Below are 17,120 nucleotides of genomic sequence, written 5' to 3'. Positions count from 1 at the left end.
TTGTACTTCCATGGCCCTGGTCTGCCCGCTGTCCTCGGGCTCGGTCGGGCGCAGGCGCAGCTGATATTAGACCCGGGTCTCTCTTTCCGCGGCGGGCGGGCACGCGCGCGCTCACTCAGTGCGTAGGAGCTTTCGCAGCTGTATAGGAGGCCGAGAGGGGGCACGCGCCGGCAGTCAGTCAGACAGACTGACGGACCGAGCGCCATGGAGCCGCGCTGCTGCTCACCGCCTGCCTCCTGCTGCTCGGCGGGGCCCGCGCCGACCTCTCCGGTGAGTGTGAGGAAAGAGGAGGGGGGGACATCTCACCCCTGGGCGGGTGGGGGTGGCGGCAGGCAGGCGGGCGGTATGTGTGCGTGTGTGTGTGTGTGTCTGCGTGCATGTGCGCTCGTGTGTCTCTCTGTGTGTGTGCTCGTGTGTGTGTGTGCGTGCTTGTGCGAAAAGCTGTGGCTGTGTGTGTGTATGCGAGAAGTGCATGAGGCACAAACTGTAGAGGGTCGCGTGTAAAACTGAAACTGTCACAGTTGACGCGCGCGACCTAATCTCAGTCAAGGAGCTGCGCGTTCACATTGCTTGTCCGCTGTCTGTTCCCCTTGAGCCCTTGAAAGATGAAATGATCACAATAAGTCTCGCAGCGACGGATCGCTTTCGCGATCCGGTTCGCAGTGCGAGACCTAAAAAGGAACTAAAATCAAAGAAACAAAATGAAATTGTTTAGAATTGCTACCTTACCAACAGAGAGGAGACGAGGGAAGAAAGAGTGCACACTCTGAAGGACTGATGTATTCTGGAAATAGAGATGGTTGATGTTGATCCAAAAGGGGATATTGAAACCAATATAGATATGCAGTTTTTTTTAGCAATGCTCATATGGTTTGAAACAATGTTTATACCAAATGAATAATAACATTGAAGTATGAGTAAAGCACGACAAGTGACCATTGCTCCTTTTAACGCAGGGTACAAACAGAAAGAGATGTAGCACAATGCTCATCAAATTGCAATAAACAAAATCACACGGGGGCTTCTGTTCAAAGGCTCAATATTGTTGGCGACACCACAAAAGCACATGTAAACACCATGAGTGGCACGCTGTATGGATATATGTGTGGTGAGGATGTGTTTGCAGAGCAATTGGTTGAAATTAACATATGGACTGAATACAATTTTATAAAAGAACAAGATCCTCCAGGGCATGATTCCAGAAAGCAGTCGAATAGAGACCCAAAGAACTAGCTACATGTCATCTTTACATTGTATTTTTCGCCTAGGGCTGTCAGAATTGCTTCTGACCCTAGGTCATAGCAAAATATCCTCAGGAAAGGAGGCAAGGTCATTAAAAAAGGAATTCTTTAGGAAAAGAGAAAACATTGCAGATCCAGCATCAGATGCCATGTTGAACTGACCAATCAGGCTTGTCTTAAAATCAAAACATTTTAGGTATGAGGATGGGCTATTAAACCATGGCGGCGGGCATATGGCATAGTACCCTATCTTCTCACCACTTCCGATGACCATGCTCCCACCTCAAGAGAGGAGGTAGGATGCACATGGTCATGTTTACCATTGGCCCCAGTGACACCCACTGTTTACTTTTGATCTTGGACTCACCTAGCTTCCATGAGGAACTTGTTCTTGATTTCAGGTGGAAGACAGTCCCTGCAGGTTTTCACTGCTACCGGCGTGTTGTCCGGCACTAGGCGACCACAATACACTTCACCAAAGTTTCCCTAAAAAGTAAGATTTAAAAAATGATGCCCACCACCATAACCACAAGAAGATCTTGGTGGCCACTTCAAGCTCAGCCTTCTATAACAGCACCTTCATTCATTCACCAACCTATTGCTACAAAATATCAAAGACTGAACATCTATTAAAAAATCAACCACAAACTGGTATTCTGTTCTCAAGCACCTCCAAATCATTTGCAGGTTGACAGTCCTTCCACCACCTACCCTGCCTACCTGGAAGAAACTCCCTGCAGATTTTCAAAAAGCAGCTCAATATACAAAGTTTTGGGCAACTTCTCAAGCCCAGCTTGTTTTCCTATCCCCACTACTAAAGTGGACACCTAGTGTCAGAAATATGTACGCTGGGATCCTCCTATAGTGAAGTCCTATAGGGCGACAGTAGAAAAGTGTGGAAGTGTGGATTGCTGCAAGGAAGAGTCATTGGGGCGATATTAACCCCTTAAGTGCTGCCTCGGTGCATTGGTCGACGGCAGCACTACCTCCCCAGCGCTGCGCACGACCATTGGACGTCCATTCAGCACTACTTCCAATGGACAGCGCAGCACTGGGGAGGGATGTTTACGAGCATCTATGAGGTTAATGATTAAGGACGGGGTCCAGGAGAAGAGTCAATGAAACTCAGTCTTTGGCCACATAAACATTACTTTTAGGAAATCTCCCTCCAATAAAATTAACAATAGCATAAGAGTAAAACAGTTCTGACTTATTCAACTGGTCAAACACACAGAATACATTTTAAATGGCTTAGGGGCTTAAAAAACCCTAATGCTGGCTTGTGCATCCTGTAAAGCTCAGACCATAATACTAGTACGATAGCTCAGGTGAGCTCCTAGGACTACAATCTTTGTAAATCCAGAAAGTCTTGGGGTACCACACTGGGAAAATATCTCAGGTGGCTAATGCACTTGCCAAACAGATCAGTATGTGACAGGGAACAGGCTTGTATAGTCGTAATATAACGTATGCAGTTAATTTCTCTATTGCAGAGTATTATGTGTAATCTGTAGGACACAGAATTTTATTCTATGTAAGCTAGCTCAATTAGCTTTAGCTGTGGGGATGCTTTTGTAAACAGTAGATCACAAGTTCCAACAATGTCAGGAGAATCGTTTTTGTGCCTCCTCACCAATTTTCCTCCCAGCATGCCACAAGTCCCCCTCCATTTAGACCTTGGTCTCAGATCACTCACATACAGAGTTAGACTCAGACCCCTGATGTACTGGAGAAGAATCTGGTCCTCTGAGGCATTGGTGCCCTTTCATTTGGGCCTTGAAAAAATCCACAAGAGCCCAGGGGGCCGGTGGGATAACATGGTAAGGCTAAATCAAATGGCGACAGAAATTGGGTGTGTGAACCTTTGGGATCATCCTGAGCCTGAAAGCAGTGTCTCTGAGCTCGCACTCTAGAGGATGTACCAGAACACTGTGGATGGAAGGCTCCACAGATCTGGGAGGGCGGGTATTCTGACTGCAGCCTTTTTGGAATTGAAGGATGCTTACTGCTTGAAAGCCTACATGGGCCTCATTGAGCCCCTGCTCGCCAGGGATGTTACTAATTCACACCTTTTAATGGGAAGTGGCATCGCCCCTTTTCCAAAGCAGATATAAATTGCCCATTTTGCACTGAGACCAGGGTATGTGTATTGATCACGTATTATTCTTCCATCTGCAATATCATGCTTACAGGAGGGCATGCATCTTGTCTTTGTGTCACAACCTCGGCACTAGGGACTTCAGAATTCCATCTAGGATACTCTAGTCCAATCCCTCCCAATTGATTGTTTTCGCTGTCTACCGCTTGTTCCTCTCAATGTGGAAAAGTTGACTGAAAAGTACTGTCCTTGGTACCACCACCCTTCAAACCTAAGGGAATTGTTTTTAACCCCAGTTCACCTCTTATTGTTGATAATTAAGTTCTGCTTGGAAAATTATTTTTATCTTCAACAATGACTTGTTCCACCAGGTCATAAGAACAGTGATGGGCACCTGCTTTGTCCCCAACTATGATCATTTCCATATGGGCAGCTGGGAGGAGCAGGTGGTCCAGACAGAACATCATGATGATTGGATGGAACACAATGTTTTGGTGTAGGTTTACCAATGACCTCTTTGTAGTCTGGAAGTCACAGAGGAAAGTGCTAATATGTTTAATTTTTTTTTTTTAAATCTGTTTTATTGGTACACTTGGCATACAGTTACATTTCTTGTGTGCAAAATTCAAAGGGGAAACAACAATTGGAGCAGCTCGTACATCATCAATGCGAATGTTGGCGACAGTTGAAAGGTGATAAATGCGCTTGTTGTTAAAGAACTGCATACTCTGTCATTGGGTGGTCACTGCATTCACCAGACCATTCGCTTCACTGTTATCGTACTGCGCAATGCGCCCCGCCTGCCTTTCTCTAGTGCCTGACCTCTCCTGCCGGGGCGGGTAGCTTGATGGTCAGCCGCACCCTTGGCGTTCGTAGCTCCCTAGCAAGTGATATAGCTCGATGCCCCTCAGTGGTGTGAATAACCTGCTGGGCTAGGTTCCGGGCGGCTTGTATGTGTGCTGTGGTCTGCTAGGAGGTTCGGTGGTGTGCCTCCGTGTGGTGTATGGTTGCGGCAGTGGTTTGTGAGTGGGCTGCTCCCCTGTGTTTCGCCGCCGTGTAGCAGAAGTGGGAAGTGTGCGTAGGGGAGGCAGAACCAGCGCGGACAACTGGGGGGCGTCCTTTGCTGTAGATGCCACCAATTCGAACTGGGGAAAACCAGGAGAGTGGGGGAGGGCGTAAAGATTCCGTTCTCGGGGTAAGGGGGGGGGGGGTGCTGCAGTGCGGGTCCTGTCTAGGCAGTTTCGGGTGTAATGGTCTCGCAGGGTGCTGGCCTCGAGTGTGCTTGGGGGGGAGGTCCTAGTGGTGTGCGGTTGTTCCTGGTCTCGGGTGGGGGCACATTGGTGGGGTCGACTGTGTATGTGGGCTCCGCCAACTAGCGGGGGGGAGGGGGGGGGGGGTGGGGCAAGGCGGGATGGGCAGAGATGCTGGGGGGGGGGGGAGGGGAGTGGAAAAGAGAAGGAGGGGGGGGGGGGAAGGCCATGGGGGCGTGTCATGCCCGTATGTGTGTGGTTCCCGATACTTCCCTTTCCCACTACGCAGCCTGTGATCCAGTCATGCCTCCCTTGCTCCACTGGGGAGGAGTCATCTCCTTATGACATCCCTCGGCCGTGGCAGGCCCTGGTGAACGCTCTCAGGAAGCCCTCCCATGTTTCAGCTATTGGTATGGCCCTCCGCCCCGCCGTCTCCTCCCTACGTAGCACCGTGCCCTCTGCGGTTGCCCAGTAGATGAGAGAGGCACTCCAGTGTTTCGTCAGGGGTGGTTCCGCGGCCTTCCAGCGACGGGTTATGAGCCTTTTGGCGGTTATCAGCCCCAGATCCCAGAACCTCATGTGTGCCTTGTTGTGTTTCGTTCTGGCGAGGAGTCCCAGCACACAGGTGTCCCAGTCGTGGCGTTGGCCCAGCGCCGTCCCTTTTGTCAGCAGCGTGTTGACATCCTGCCAGTATGTCCGTAGCTTGGGACATGCCCACAGCATATGTAGGAGATCCGCGTTCAGTAGTGCGCATCGCGGGCATTTGGAGGTATCCAAACCAAAGTAGCGGTTAATCTTGTCCGGGGACAGGTATGCTCTGTGCATGATATAGAACTGTATGAGTCTGAATCTCGAATTGCGGGGAACGTGTTGCGGTCCCTCCAGGATCCTCTCCCAGTCTTTATCCGACCAGTCCCTCCCTCTGTCTGTGGTCCACCTGTCCCTGAGCGACTGAAGGGAGGTCGCTGTGTGGGATCTCAGCGCCTGTGTTAGCCAGTGCACCACGTGCGAACCCGCCCCCATTACGTGTAGGTATTGTACTAATAGGTGCGTCTCGGGTTCCACTGACATATCGCCCCAGTGTTCCGTTAGGACCCGCAGCATTGATGTGTGCAGCAGGAATTGTCCCGCTGGCAGACCTGGATTCTCCACTAGCCCCTCGAACCGTACCAGGGCTCCGTCGTCATATAAGTCCGCCAGAGTCTCAAGCCCCACTAGCGCCCAGTCTTGCAGGCGTGCTGCAGTCACCACTCCCCCGGGCCTCGGCAGACCCTCAAGTGGCAGGGCTGGAGCGTAGGGGGTAGTGTCCTTGGTCAATCGCAGTGCTCGCCTGTAGCATCTCAGCGCTACTGCCAGGTGTAGTTGCGTCTCGCGTGTCGCACGTCTGAGGGGGTGGAACAGTGCGAGAGCCGCCGCGTGGGTCAGTGCTGGGACTGTTGAGGCTGTGTCATTTAGGTTCCTACCCGCTAACCAAGCCACCACCCATTGGAGCTGCGCGGCAAGGTAGTAGTGCTCCTGGTTCGGGACCGCGAGCCCCCCCGAGGATGTCGGGGCATACAATTTCTTCAGGGCCACTCTCGGTCTCCCCGCATTCCAGATTAACGTACGTGTCAGGGTCTCCAAGTCTCGAAAGACCCGAGCTGGGACATACACCGGTATGTTTGAAAAATAGTACAGGAGCCTGGGTAGGACTATCATTTTGGTCAGGGTGATTCTGGCTGGGACATTGAGCGGGAGTGTGCCCCAGAATTGGATCTGGGCTCGCAAGGAATTTATGGCTCGAATCAGGTTGCCATCCAGTATATCTGCTGCGTTCCTATATACGTGGATGCCCAGGTACTTGAAGGTACCGGCATACCATGTCAGCGTTGCGTCTCCTAGCTGTACCGCGCAGTCCTGCATTTCCGGGTGAAAGGGGAAGACCCCAGATTTGCCCCAGTTGACCCTCAGTCCCGAGTGTGTTGTGAATTCGCGGAGGGCGTCGGTGAGTCCCGGGGGTATCCGTGTCAGGTCTCTGACGTAGAGGAGTAGGTCATCAGCATACAGTGAGACCGCGTGTATCCCATCTATCAACGGGATGCCCCATTCGGCGCCTTGCATCCTCAGCACCTCAGCCAGTGGTTCCATGGCCAACGAGAAGAGTAGAGGCGATAACGGGCAGCCTTGCCGTGTGCCCCGCCCCACCCGTATGGCCTCCGATATCAGACCCCCTATCCGGACCCTGACGGTTGGCGTTTGGTATAGGAGTCCCACCATGTCCAGGTATGCGTCGCCCAGGCCAAACCTTTGCATAACTGCCCTAAGAAACGGCCACTCCACCGAGTCAAATGCCTTCTCCAGGTCTAATACTATGCAACCCGATCGTGGCCATGGGCCTCTCGCGTACTCCTGTACTCTGAACAGCCGGCGGATGTTGTGGGATGTGCTGCGTGTGGGTACGAACCCGTTCTGGTCTGGGTGGACCAGGGTAGGCGTGTATTGGGCCAATCTCCTCGCCAGTGTAGAGGCTAGTATTTTGTAGTCTGTGTTTAAGAGGGCTAGGGGTCTATATGAGCCCACAAGCGTCTCTTCTTTACCTGGTTTCAGGAGGGAGACCAGGGTAGCTTCACTCAGAGACGGTGGCAGGGAGGAGTCCTCCAGAGCCGTCTCGTACAGTTTTACGAGTTCAGGGATCAGGAGGTCCTGGTATGCTTTATAGAACTCCGCCGGGAGTCCGTCGGGGCCAGGGGACTTTCCGTTGGAGAGCGCCGCTATGACTTCCCGGAGCTCCTCGGGGGATAAGGGTGCCGCTAGGACAGCGCGTTGGGCATCGGTAAGTGACGGCAGCAGTACCTGGTTAAGATATTCCTCCATATCCGGGGCGGGTGTGGGTAGGCAAGAGCGATACAGTGTTTTGTAGTGTGCGGTGAATGCTCCGTGGATCTCTGCCTGTGTGTGTAAGGGCACCCCGTTCATGTCTAGTACTTTCGTGACAGGCTTCGTCCGGTCTTCTCTATTGATGAGCCACGACAGCAATTTACCAGGCTTGTCCCCCCTATCGTGTGTGCGCGCCGCATGAGCCGCGAAATTCAGACATCTGAGCCTCTCCATCAGTTTTTCGTGTGTCGCCTGCGCTGCTTGAAGCCCAGTGTCGTGTCTTCCCACCGAGTCCCGTTCGTGTCGGCTCAATTCCTCCTCCACCCTGTGTAAGTCCTTCTCCACCTGCCGTTTGAGGTTCCCCTGTGTTCCTAAGCACTGTCCCCTAATGACCACCTTGAACGCCTCCCATTCCATCTGTAGTGAGGTGGCCGTACCCGCATTGTCCTCAAAGTAGTGTACAATGTGTGCGAACAATGAGTCCCGGAAGGGCGCGTCTAGCAGGAGGTCCGGCTGCAGCCTCCAGGTGGGGACAGGGGGGCGAGTGTTCGCCCATGAGACCGTTAACATGTGTGGGTTATGGTCGGAGTGTGTCCTGCCCATGTAAAGCGCTTCCGTCACTAGTGGGAGTAGGTCATCCGTGAGCATGAACCTGTCTAACCGGGTGTGCAGGGTGTGGGCTCCTGAGTAGTACGAGTACATCTTGGCCGTTGGGTTCCGGTGGCGCCACACATCGTGTAAGCTCCAGTGTGAGGCCCAGGCTATAAGAGCTTTCATGGCACCCACCACTGGTGCGCCGGGTAGAGGTGGGAATGAGCGGTCCAGTGTGGCATCCAATACACTGTTGTAATCCCCCCCCAATATCCAGGGGATCCCGTGCCAGTGCGCTAGGGTTGTGGACACCATTTCGAGATATCTCTGTTGGTCTGTGTTGGGGGCATAAAGCGACGCCACCACCAGTGGCCGGCCATCCAGGCGTCCCTTCACTGCTACCAACCTCCCCTCCGTGTCTATGTGTGAGTCCTCAACTTCAAATGGGAGCCCTGGTCTTACCCATATCAATGCTCCCCTGGCGTAGGAGGAGAACCCGGTCGCATAGATCTGACCTCGCCACCGCCTGCGCAGGGTATGTACCTCTGGGGCTGTCAAGTGTGTCTCCTGTAGGAGCGCTATCTGTACCTTATGCCTCTTCAAGTATGAATAAATCATGTACCTGCGTGCGGGTGTATGTATTCCGCGTACATTCCAGGTACACATTTTGACATCAGCCATCAGCGTTCAACAAGGCAGTCACACCCGTTCTCCCCCTCGCCTCAGGCACCCTCTCCATGGGGCTCCCCACATCCAGTTTCAGAGCACCCCCACCCTTGTCTGGGCAACCCCTGAAGTAGTCCAGCGAGCACTCCTGTGGGTCATGCATGCAGCATTTCACAATAGGGAAAGGGAGGGTAAACATTAACTGGGGATAACACCATCGGGTCGGTTGCCAAACGGGCAGCCGTCCAAACATTCCGCAAAAAGAGCGAACAATCCATTCTGGGGGGTTGCTGTCCATCACGCAGTGCAAGCAGCTAGTGAGTGTCTGTTGAGCGTGCAGGCGTGAGTGCCCTCCCAGGGGGGTGTAAGTATAGGCCCGAGTGGCCAACAGGTTGGCCCATCGTCTTTCGGAGCTGTGTGCTTGTAACGACACGGGGTCGCTACCCTGGCCAAGTTTGTAGCAATTAACCATCGCCCACCCATGTGGACCCTTTGGTGTGATGGCCCATGCGGTGCGGGTGTCTTGGGGCGTCCGCACCGCAGTCTGTAATTGCGGGCGTGGCATCATTTCAACTTACTGCATATTCAGTGTCCGTCTCCGCCAGGCAGCATCGTGTCCATGTTTCCACCGCCGGGTGACCCATATTGCGGCTCTTCTTCAGCCGTATAAGTCCGACGTTTGTGGGGTGATGTCTGGTAGCCCACCCGAGAGTTGCGAGTCCGGGAGACCATATATCGCCTCATCGTCGCTCGGCGATATCCTAGGGCTGGTGGCGGGCGGGGAACGTTGTGGTGGGGAGCCGCTGAGTTCCGAAACCATCCGTAGGGCTTCCCGTTGTTCCCTGCGTACCTCCTCTTCCGGCGGGCTTGCGCCGTGTTGGCTGTTGCTGGCCGTGGGGGAGGGTGACCTGGCGCCGCGTCTTCTCTTGGATCTCCTGCGTCTCCTAGGCCTGTCCGTGTGTCCAGGTCTCCCCGTGCTCTTGTCCGTCCCATTGTCCAGCCAGGCTTCCACGTCTTCCGAGGAGTCAAAGAAGTGCGTCTTCTCATTCGCGATCACTCTGAGTTTCGCTGGGAAGAGGAGGGAGTACGTGAGCCCCAATTGTCGTAGCCTCCGCTTTACCATTAGGAATGATTGCCTCTGGCGCTGCACCTGGATTATATAGTCTGGGAAGAGCATTATGTTTGCATTTTCAACTTGGATGGTGCCCAGTTTTCGAGTTTCTCGCAGCACAGTGTCTCGGTCCCTATAGTTCAGAATACGGATCAGGAAGGGGCGTGGGTTTGAGCCGGTGTGAAGTGGCCTGGTCGGGACTCTGTGTGCCCGTTCCACCACGAAGTATGGCGAGAGGGTGCCTTCGGGTAACAGGGCGCGTAGCCAGTCCTCTACGTGGGCGGTCGGATCCTTGCCTTCCCATTTTTCTGGCAAGCCCACTATTCGGACGTTGTTGCGTCTCGCCCGTCCTTCTGCATCCTCTGCCCTATCCTCCAGGAACTCCACCCTGTTGAGAAGGTCTTTAATTTGTTTGTCCGACTGGGTGACACGAGGTTCCATGCCCGTCACTGTGGTTTCCAGGGTTTTGGTGCGCTCGGCTAGTTTCTTATGGTCCTCCTTCAAGTGCGTGAGGTCTATGGCGACTCCGTCTATCTTCGCCTCCAGCGACGTCCGGGTGGATTGGATGGAATTTTCCAGGCGTTCCATGGCCGCCAGCACCGAGTCCAGTCTGGCCGCCACCGGGTCCGTGTCCGTCTGCTTCTGCGACTTGTCCATTTTGCCCTTTTGGGATGTGCTCCCCGTTCCTGTGCGCTTCCTGGCACCCCCAGACATGAGAGGGAACTGGTTCTCGGAGGGTTCGGGTGGGGCGGTGATCCTTGGTCACGTCGGGGGTCAGAGCCGCTGGATGAGGTTGCGGCGATGTTTCTGGGGCTTGCTGTGCGATCGAGCCGTCTAAGGCTCAGCGTGTGTCGGCGGTGGTCGTTATTCCGCTCTGCACGGTCTCAGGCTCTGGTAGTGGATTGTGTTGCACCCCTCCCGCAGTTGGGCTCCTTGTTTACCCCTTGCTGTGTCCAGCTGCGCCGTGAGCTCTAGGGCGCCTGTGTTGTGTTTAGCGCGTAGCTGGTGGTGTCCCCCCACGGCGCCCGCCGCACTCAGCAGCCCTCACCGTCCGGTGCGTGCGTTCAGTGACAGTGCCCTTCGGTCGTCCTCAGCTGCAGCGGACGTCGTGGGTAGTCGGGCCCCGTGTCCTGTGAGTGGCCAACGGCTCCCTCCGGCGTCACCCCTCGGTCACCTTGTACTGTGGGTCACGAGTGTGGTCCGCTGGGCGCCCTGGTGGGTGACTCTCAGATGACTGTGTGGCAGGTCTGGTTTGTGTCGCCTCGTGGGCATGGGCCTGTAGACTCCGCTATGTATGGCGCGGTGAGCCCACGCTCCGTGCCCGCTGGGCAGGTACTGCTGGGGGTGCCAGGCGCGGCAAGCTCACGTTCTTTGCCCGTCGGGCAGTTGGTGCATCTCGCGCTGCGGCACTCACCACCTAAGGCCACAGCAGGCGGCGTCGGGGATCTGTCCTCTGACTCGGGGGGCGTCCTGCTGGCGACCCGATTGTTCCCGGGTTGATAATTGCAGCGTTGACCCGCTCCGCGGGTGTGGGCCGAGTGGGGGATGGGCTCCTCCTCGTGGCCAGGCCCGTCGCCACGGTCCGGATGGCGGCCCCGGTAATCCGCTGTTGCGCCACTTCTCAGCCCTCCTTGTGTTGCCTATCGGGACGCCTCCGCCTCCGATGGCCCGCCGAGGGTTTGTTCGCTCCTGCGTGCCTCAGAGCCGCCGCTTCAGCTCGCGTCTCTCCGGCGCTCCGTCAGTGTGGCCTTCGCTTCCGGTCCCAGCACCGGGCTTGCCTGGCGGGCCTCGCCGGGCTCGCGATCACTTCCTCCGGCGACGGCGGCCTCTCTGGTGCCGGTGCGGACCCGGGGCTCGCTGGACCGTGAGAGTTGGTCCGGTGCCGGGTCCGCGCTAGTTGTCCACTCGCTGCAAGTTTGGGCCACCTATGTGGGGGTTACACAGGATAATTTAACCCCTGAGTGGGGGATCACTCCGGAGCTCCGCTAATGTGCAGCCAGTCTCGCTGCGCGCGTAGCCACGCCCCCCAAGTGCTAATATGTTTAATGAAAGAATTGGGAAGAATGATCTTAATCTTCATTTAATTTCATTTCATAAGTCTTTATTGCGATTGTTCATCATTAAAAGACAATAGTTATCAAAAAATACATTATTATATGTGTCAGCCATTAATTGTAATCCAGGTTGTAAAAAATATAAATTAACAATTACTACACCATCACATTAATAAATATATGCATATACAGTAACATTTAACATTATTAAAATCAATTCAAAATATATTAAATGTTTTTAACACAGCAAAAAGACTTAGAACATACAATGATATCATACCTATAAAAACTATTTTAAAAAAACACATTATAAAATACAATGTAGATGTGGGATCAGGGACCTTACATGGTTACTTTACCTTCCCATTTTTGCATGCAAGACCCATGCCCAGCTCAGAAACTTTGCAACTCCTATGACTACGTAATGAGTGGGGTCAGATTTCAACAATCTCTTTGCCACCATAGCTGAACTAGTACCCATAGGCTTACACACAGATTTCAACCAGGTACTTCTCGGCTTATGGTAAACTGGGCAAACAAATAAGAAGTGGTCTATATCTTCTATCTGATCTTTACAGTACTGGCACTTATTACTAGTGGCAGTATCCCAACTTGCTTGTAAGCCACCGTAACGGCAAAGTATCAACCCTGAACTGAAGGTATAATTTACGATCTAGACGTTTCGTTACTAGATCCCAGTCGGCCTCCAAATGGGGTTCATCCCTAATATCAAGGTATTCTCTTGACAGTGACGAAATAACATGGCCGGAGAATCGCTTCACTTTGATCAACTCCCAATATGGTGCTTTAAACAACTTTTTAGGTGGAAATTCTGCAGTCTCAGGATGATCCCAAAGATTTGACATCCACATGTCAATTAGCAGGGATTTAACACCAGAAAACCATGGGATCCTATGGGAACGGCTTAGCCCCCTGACTTCAACAGGGCCCTTGCATATAAGTGGAGCTCTGGAGTTGTCCAAAGACGTCTCCAGAATGCCAATGGTCTGTAACGGGCAACATCTTCCAGTGCATGACAACCAAGATTGTAGAGCAGTGGGATTCTAGGAGAGGATTGGGGCAGACTCACTATAGATCTCATGAATTTATTCTGGGCTGTGGAGAGGGGGGATAAGTTAGTGAAACCCCAGAGTTCGGCTCCATAAAGAATTGCTGGACAGATTTTAGACGTATAAATGTTAACAATCGGAGCAATAAGCCTAGAGGGACAGGCTATGTTCCTTGAGCAGGGCGCGAGCTAATTGAAACAAGGAAATGGGAATCAAAGCATAATTTGCCAGCACTAGTCTTAAAGTCCCTATCAATTTTAGTGAAGAAAAAAAGGTGCAAACAACGGGCTGGAAGCACAATTCCCTATACTTCCTTGAATTAGAAGCCGATTCAAAGAACCTAGCCTTCAACAATTTAATAACACATGATAGCCCAGCACACTTTAAACACAATTTGTGACAGTCTTAGAAAACAGTTCAAAAGGATCTAGTTCCATAGACGAGTCGATGTTCAATTTCAGTTTATTCTTTATTTTTCTTTCTTTAAAAACTTTTGAAAGCATCACTTTTGGAACCGCCAACGCGTTTCGTCCCAACCAGGGACTTCTTCAGGGCTTGTAAAGTAAATATAGGCTATTCAAGTTGATAATCTTTCATTAGTTCGCAACTGGTAATTATTAAATCTCAATGAAAGGAGTATTCTATTTGGTAACCTTTCAGTTGTTCGCTACTGGTGATTACATAATCTCACTTTAGAGCACTTCCTCATGTATTAAGCATAGTATTTAACAGGTGGGAAGTCTTTTTTACGGAGCAGTGTCCCGGATATAGTAGTTCGGGTCCCGCAAAAGAAATCCTCGGTACCGTGGTGAACCCTGTGAAGCGGACACGACCGAGGATTTCTTTTACGGGACCCGAACTACTATATACGGGACACTGCTCCGTAAAAAAGACTTCCCACCTGCTAAATACTATGCTTAATACATGAGGAAGTGCTCTAAAGTGAGATTATATAATCACCAGTTGCGAACAACTGAAAGGTTACCAAATAGAATACTCCTTTCATTGAGATTTAATAATGACAAGTTGCGAACTAATGAAAGATTATCAACTTGAATAGCCTATATTTACTTTACAAGCCCTGAAGAAGTCCTTGGTTGGGACGAAACACGTTGGCGGTTCCAAAAGTGATGCTTTCAAAAGTTTTTAAAGAATGAAAAATAAAGAATAAACTGAAATTGAACATCGCCAGCTAACTTACCATGTTTTAATGCCAAGATATCTATTTGAGGTTTCCAGCTCAGTTTATCATTAAAGTGAATACCCAGGTAGGTGAAAACATCGGTCTGCTCCAGGGGTTCACCATCCATAATAACACGTGCTCTTACTGGCTTAGAGCCATGGAGCACCATGAACTTGGTTTTCCCTACATCGACGACCAACTCATGCGCGTGGCAGAACGCTTCAAACCATGACAGGGCCAGTTGTAATCCCTGTCTTGTTTTTGATATTATCAAGGTGTCGTCCACAAACATGAGGAGGGGCACCTTCATGCTGGCCAATATTGGCGCATCCGTTGGGTAGTTGGTAAAGTACTGGACCACCCCGTTAATAAATATAGAAAACAGGGTGGGGGCCAGCACACACCCCTGTCGGACGCCTTTGTTCACCTCGAATTTTTCAGTGACCTCGCCTGGTTTGCCCCATCGTACCTGTGCATTTGTATGTTCATGCAATTTAACTAATATGGCAACCAACTCTTTAGGCATCCCAATTTTAATTAAAATCTCCCACAGCCTTACCCTTGGGACAAGATAGATCGAATGCGGATTTTAAGTCCACAAATGCAGCAAAGATCAAACCCCCACCTAGAAAGACCTCCTTCCAGAAGATCAAAACAAATCTAAAGGCTTGATCGAGGGTGCCTATGTGGGACCTAAATCCTGCCTGTAAGGGTGACAAAATATCCTCATCCATCAACCATCCCTGTATCCTTCCCAAAATCAATTGTGCAACGATCTTTTGCATGGCGTCAATTAAACTAATGGGTCTATAATTGGCCGGAGCAGAGCATTTCACAAGCATAATAAGCAGCACTGAAATCAATTTTCTTGATCTAACTGTATATGTAAAGAACAATAAAACAGAAACCAAGCTAGGAAACCTACATCAGGTAACACATTAACGCACGCATCAATAAATCAATGGATTTGTAGAGCGCTGCTCATCACCCATGAGGGTATCCTGTCACTGGGGGGGAGGTGTTGTTGCTGCTGCAAGTGGTCAGTAGGACTACCAGATCTTTACGCCGTTTCTGAATTCCTGCAGGGTGGGATTGATCCGGAGATGGAGGTCCAGATCTTGGCGGCCAGGTAGAAGGCCCGGCTGCTGCTCCTGCTTCGGTGGAAACAGGGAGTTTGGGAAAGGGAGGCAAAGTGCAGTTGTCTGAAGAGTTGGTGGAAGGTAAGGTAGGCTGCTCCTATGTTGTGCAGGGCTTTGTAGGCATGGGTTAGCATCTTGAACTGGCACCTTTTGTGGGAAAGGAGCCAGTGTAGAGTTCTAAAATGAGGGGTGATGTGGGCCCTCCTCTGGAGGTCGAGGAGAAGCCTTGCTACTGTGTTCTGAATGGTTTGAAGTCAGCTGAGCAGCTGTGTGGTGATAGTCAGGTATAGGGTGTTGCCATAGTCCAGGCAGCTGGTGATGAGGGCCTGGGTGATGGGGCATCTGGTGATGATAGGATCCGCTTGAAGTTTTCCAGAGTATGCAGAGGGAGAGGAAGCAAGCAGAGGACTCTGTATTATTCTGTTTCCTCATGATGAGCTTGCTGTTGAGTAGGATGCTGAGGTTCCTTGCAGGTTCTGTTGGTGTGGGTGCAGGACCCAGTTATGCTGGCCACCAGGAGTCAACCCACAGGGATGAGTTGCTCCCAAAGATGAGTACCTTTGTACCTCTGTTTTGCCGGTGTTGAGTTTCAGGTAATTGTTTTGCATCCAGCTGGCTGCACTGGTCATGCAGATGTGGAATCTGGCTTTGGCGTTTGGGGGGTTCGCTGAAAAGGACAGGAAGAGTTAGGTGTTGTCAGCGTATGGTATGATGTTCAGAGCAAACGGTCCAACCAGGGTGGCCAACAGGGTCATGTATGTTTTGAACAGGATGGGACTGAGAGAGAACCCTTGAGGAATGCCACAGATTATGTTTTTTGGGCCGGAGGTGTAGGCTGGAAGGCAAACACTCGGGGTTCTTCCGGTGCGAAAGGATGGGATCCATTCAAGGGCATTCCCTTGGATCCCCATCTTTCCAGATTTAATCTGCAGAATTTGATAAAGAGCATTCCCTATGGTGAGTCAGCAAATCAGGAAAAACTGTAGCAAGAAAGGTGAGGAAGGTAAAGCTCTAGAAGACCTGACGAGAAGATTTCAGGATTGGGGTTATTCGCATACTTGTACTGAGGAAGCAAAAAGAAAAGCTAAAGTGAAATCAAGGCAGCATCTTTTGTTTAAAAGCTAAAGGAAAAAGATTGATCCCCACTTTAGACTAGTCACTACTTTTAATAAACAAGAATGGGCAGTGCAGACTATAATACTGAAGTATTGGCACTTGATAAGGAATGATCCAGTAATCTGCAAGGTTGCCGAACGCAGGCCCGGTGTTACTTTCAGAAAAGCAAAATCCATGAGGGATTATTTTGTGAAAAGTAGCCCTGAGAGTAACAGACAAAAGAAAAACTGGTTTGGAGAAAGTCGAGCTTTTAGGAAGTGTGGCAAATGTAAGGCCTGCCAACATGGGAAAAATGTTAAGGAATTTAAATCACCACTACTTAAGACTAAAAAGCGTATAAGAGGCTATTTTCATTGCAAGACCGACCAGGCAGTTTACATTCTACAATGTCCCTGTGGATTACTGTACGTGGGAAGCACCAAGCTACGCGTCCATAAGAGGATCCTCTCTAACACATAAGGGCTACAAAGAACACACTTAGAACATACCCAGTAGCCCGCCACTTTGAAGAAAAAACATTTGAGTGACGTGCAAGGAATGATGTACTTTGTAGTAGATGCAATAGCTTTAATTATTAGAGAAGGGTGTAGGAAGAAATTGTTAAAGCAAGTGGCGTCCTGGTCCATTATTGAGCTGAAAACTAAAATTCCATGTGGATAAATATGGAAGAGGATTTGCATACACATTTATAGCCATGCTATACATCTCTCTTATCACATGTAAGGCAATTTCAGCATTTTAACAT

General features: G+C 51.0%; 1 protein-coding gene across 1 annotated transcript in view; it reads right to left on the bottom strand.

The window, feature by feature from the left end:
* LOC147677704 (tyrosine-protein kinase Fer-like) overlaps nt 1-17,120 on the bottom strand; it is a 219,909-nt gene that overhangs the window by 176,757 nt on the left and 26,032 nt on the right. The window contains exon 8 of the mRNA XM_086945577.1: nt 1,609-1,727. Within this exon, the coding sequence (XP_086801703.1) occupies nt 1,609-1,727 (119 nt within the window). The remainder of the gene's footprint in view (nt 1-1,608; nt 1,728-17,120) is intronic.

This window comes from Lissotriton vulgaris, chromosome 12 (assembly GCF_964263255.1).
Source record: "Lissotriton vulgaris chromosome 12, aLisVul1.2, whole genome shotgun sequence".
NCBI classification, from domain to species: domain Eukaryota; kingdom Metazoa; phylum Chordata; class Amphibia; order Caudata; family Salamandridae; genus Lissotriton; species Lissotriton vulgaris.
This window is presented reverse-complemented; position numbering and strand designations above follow the sequence as displayed.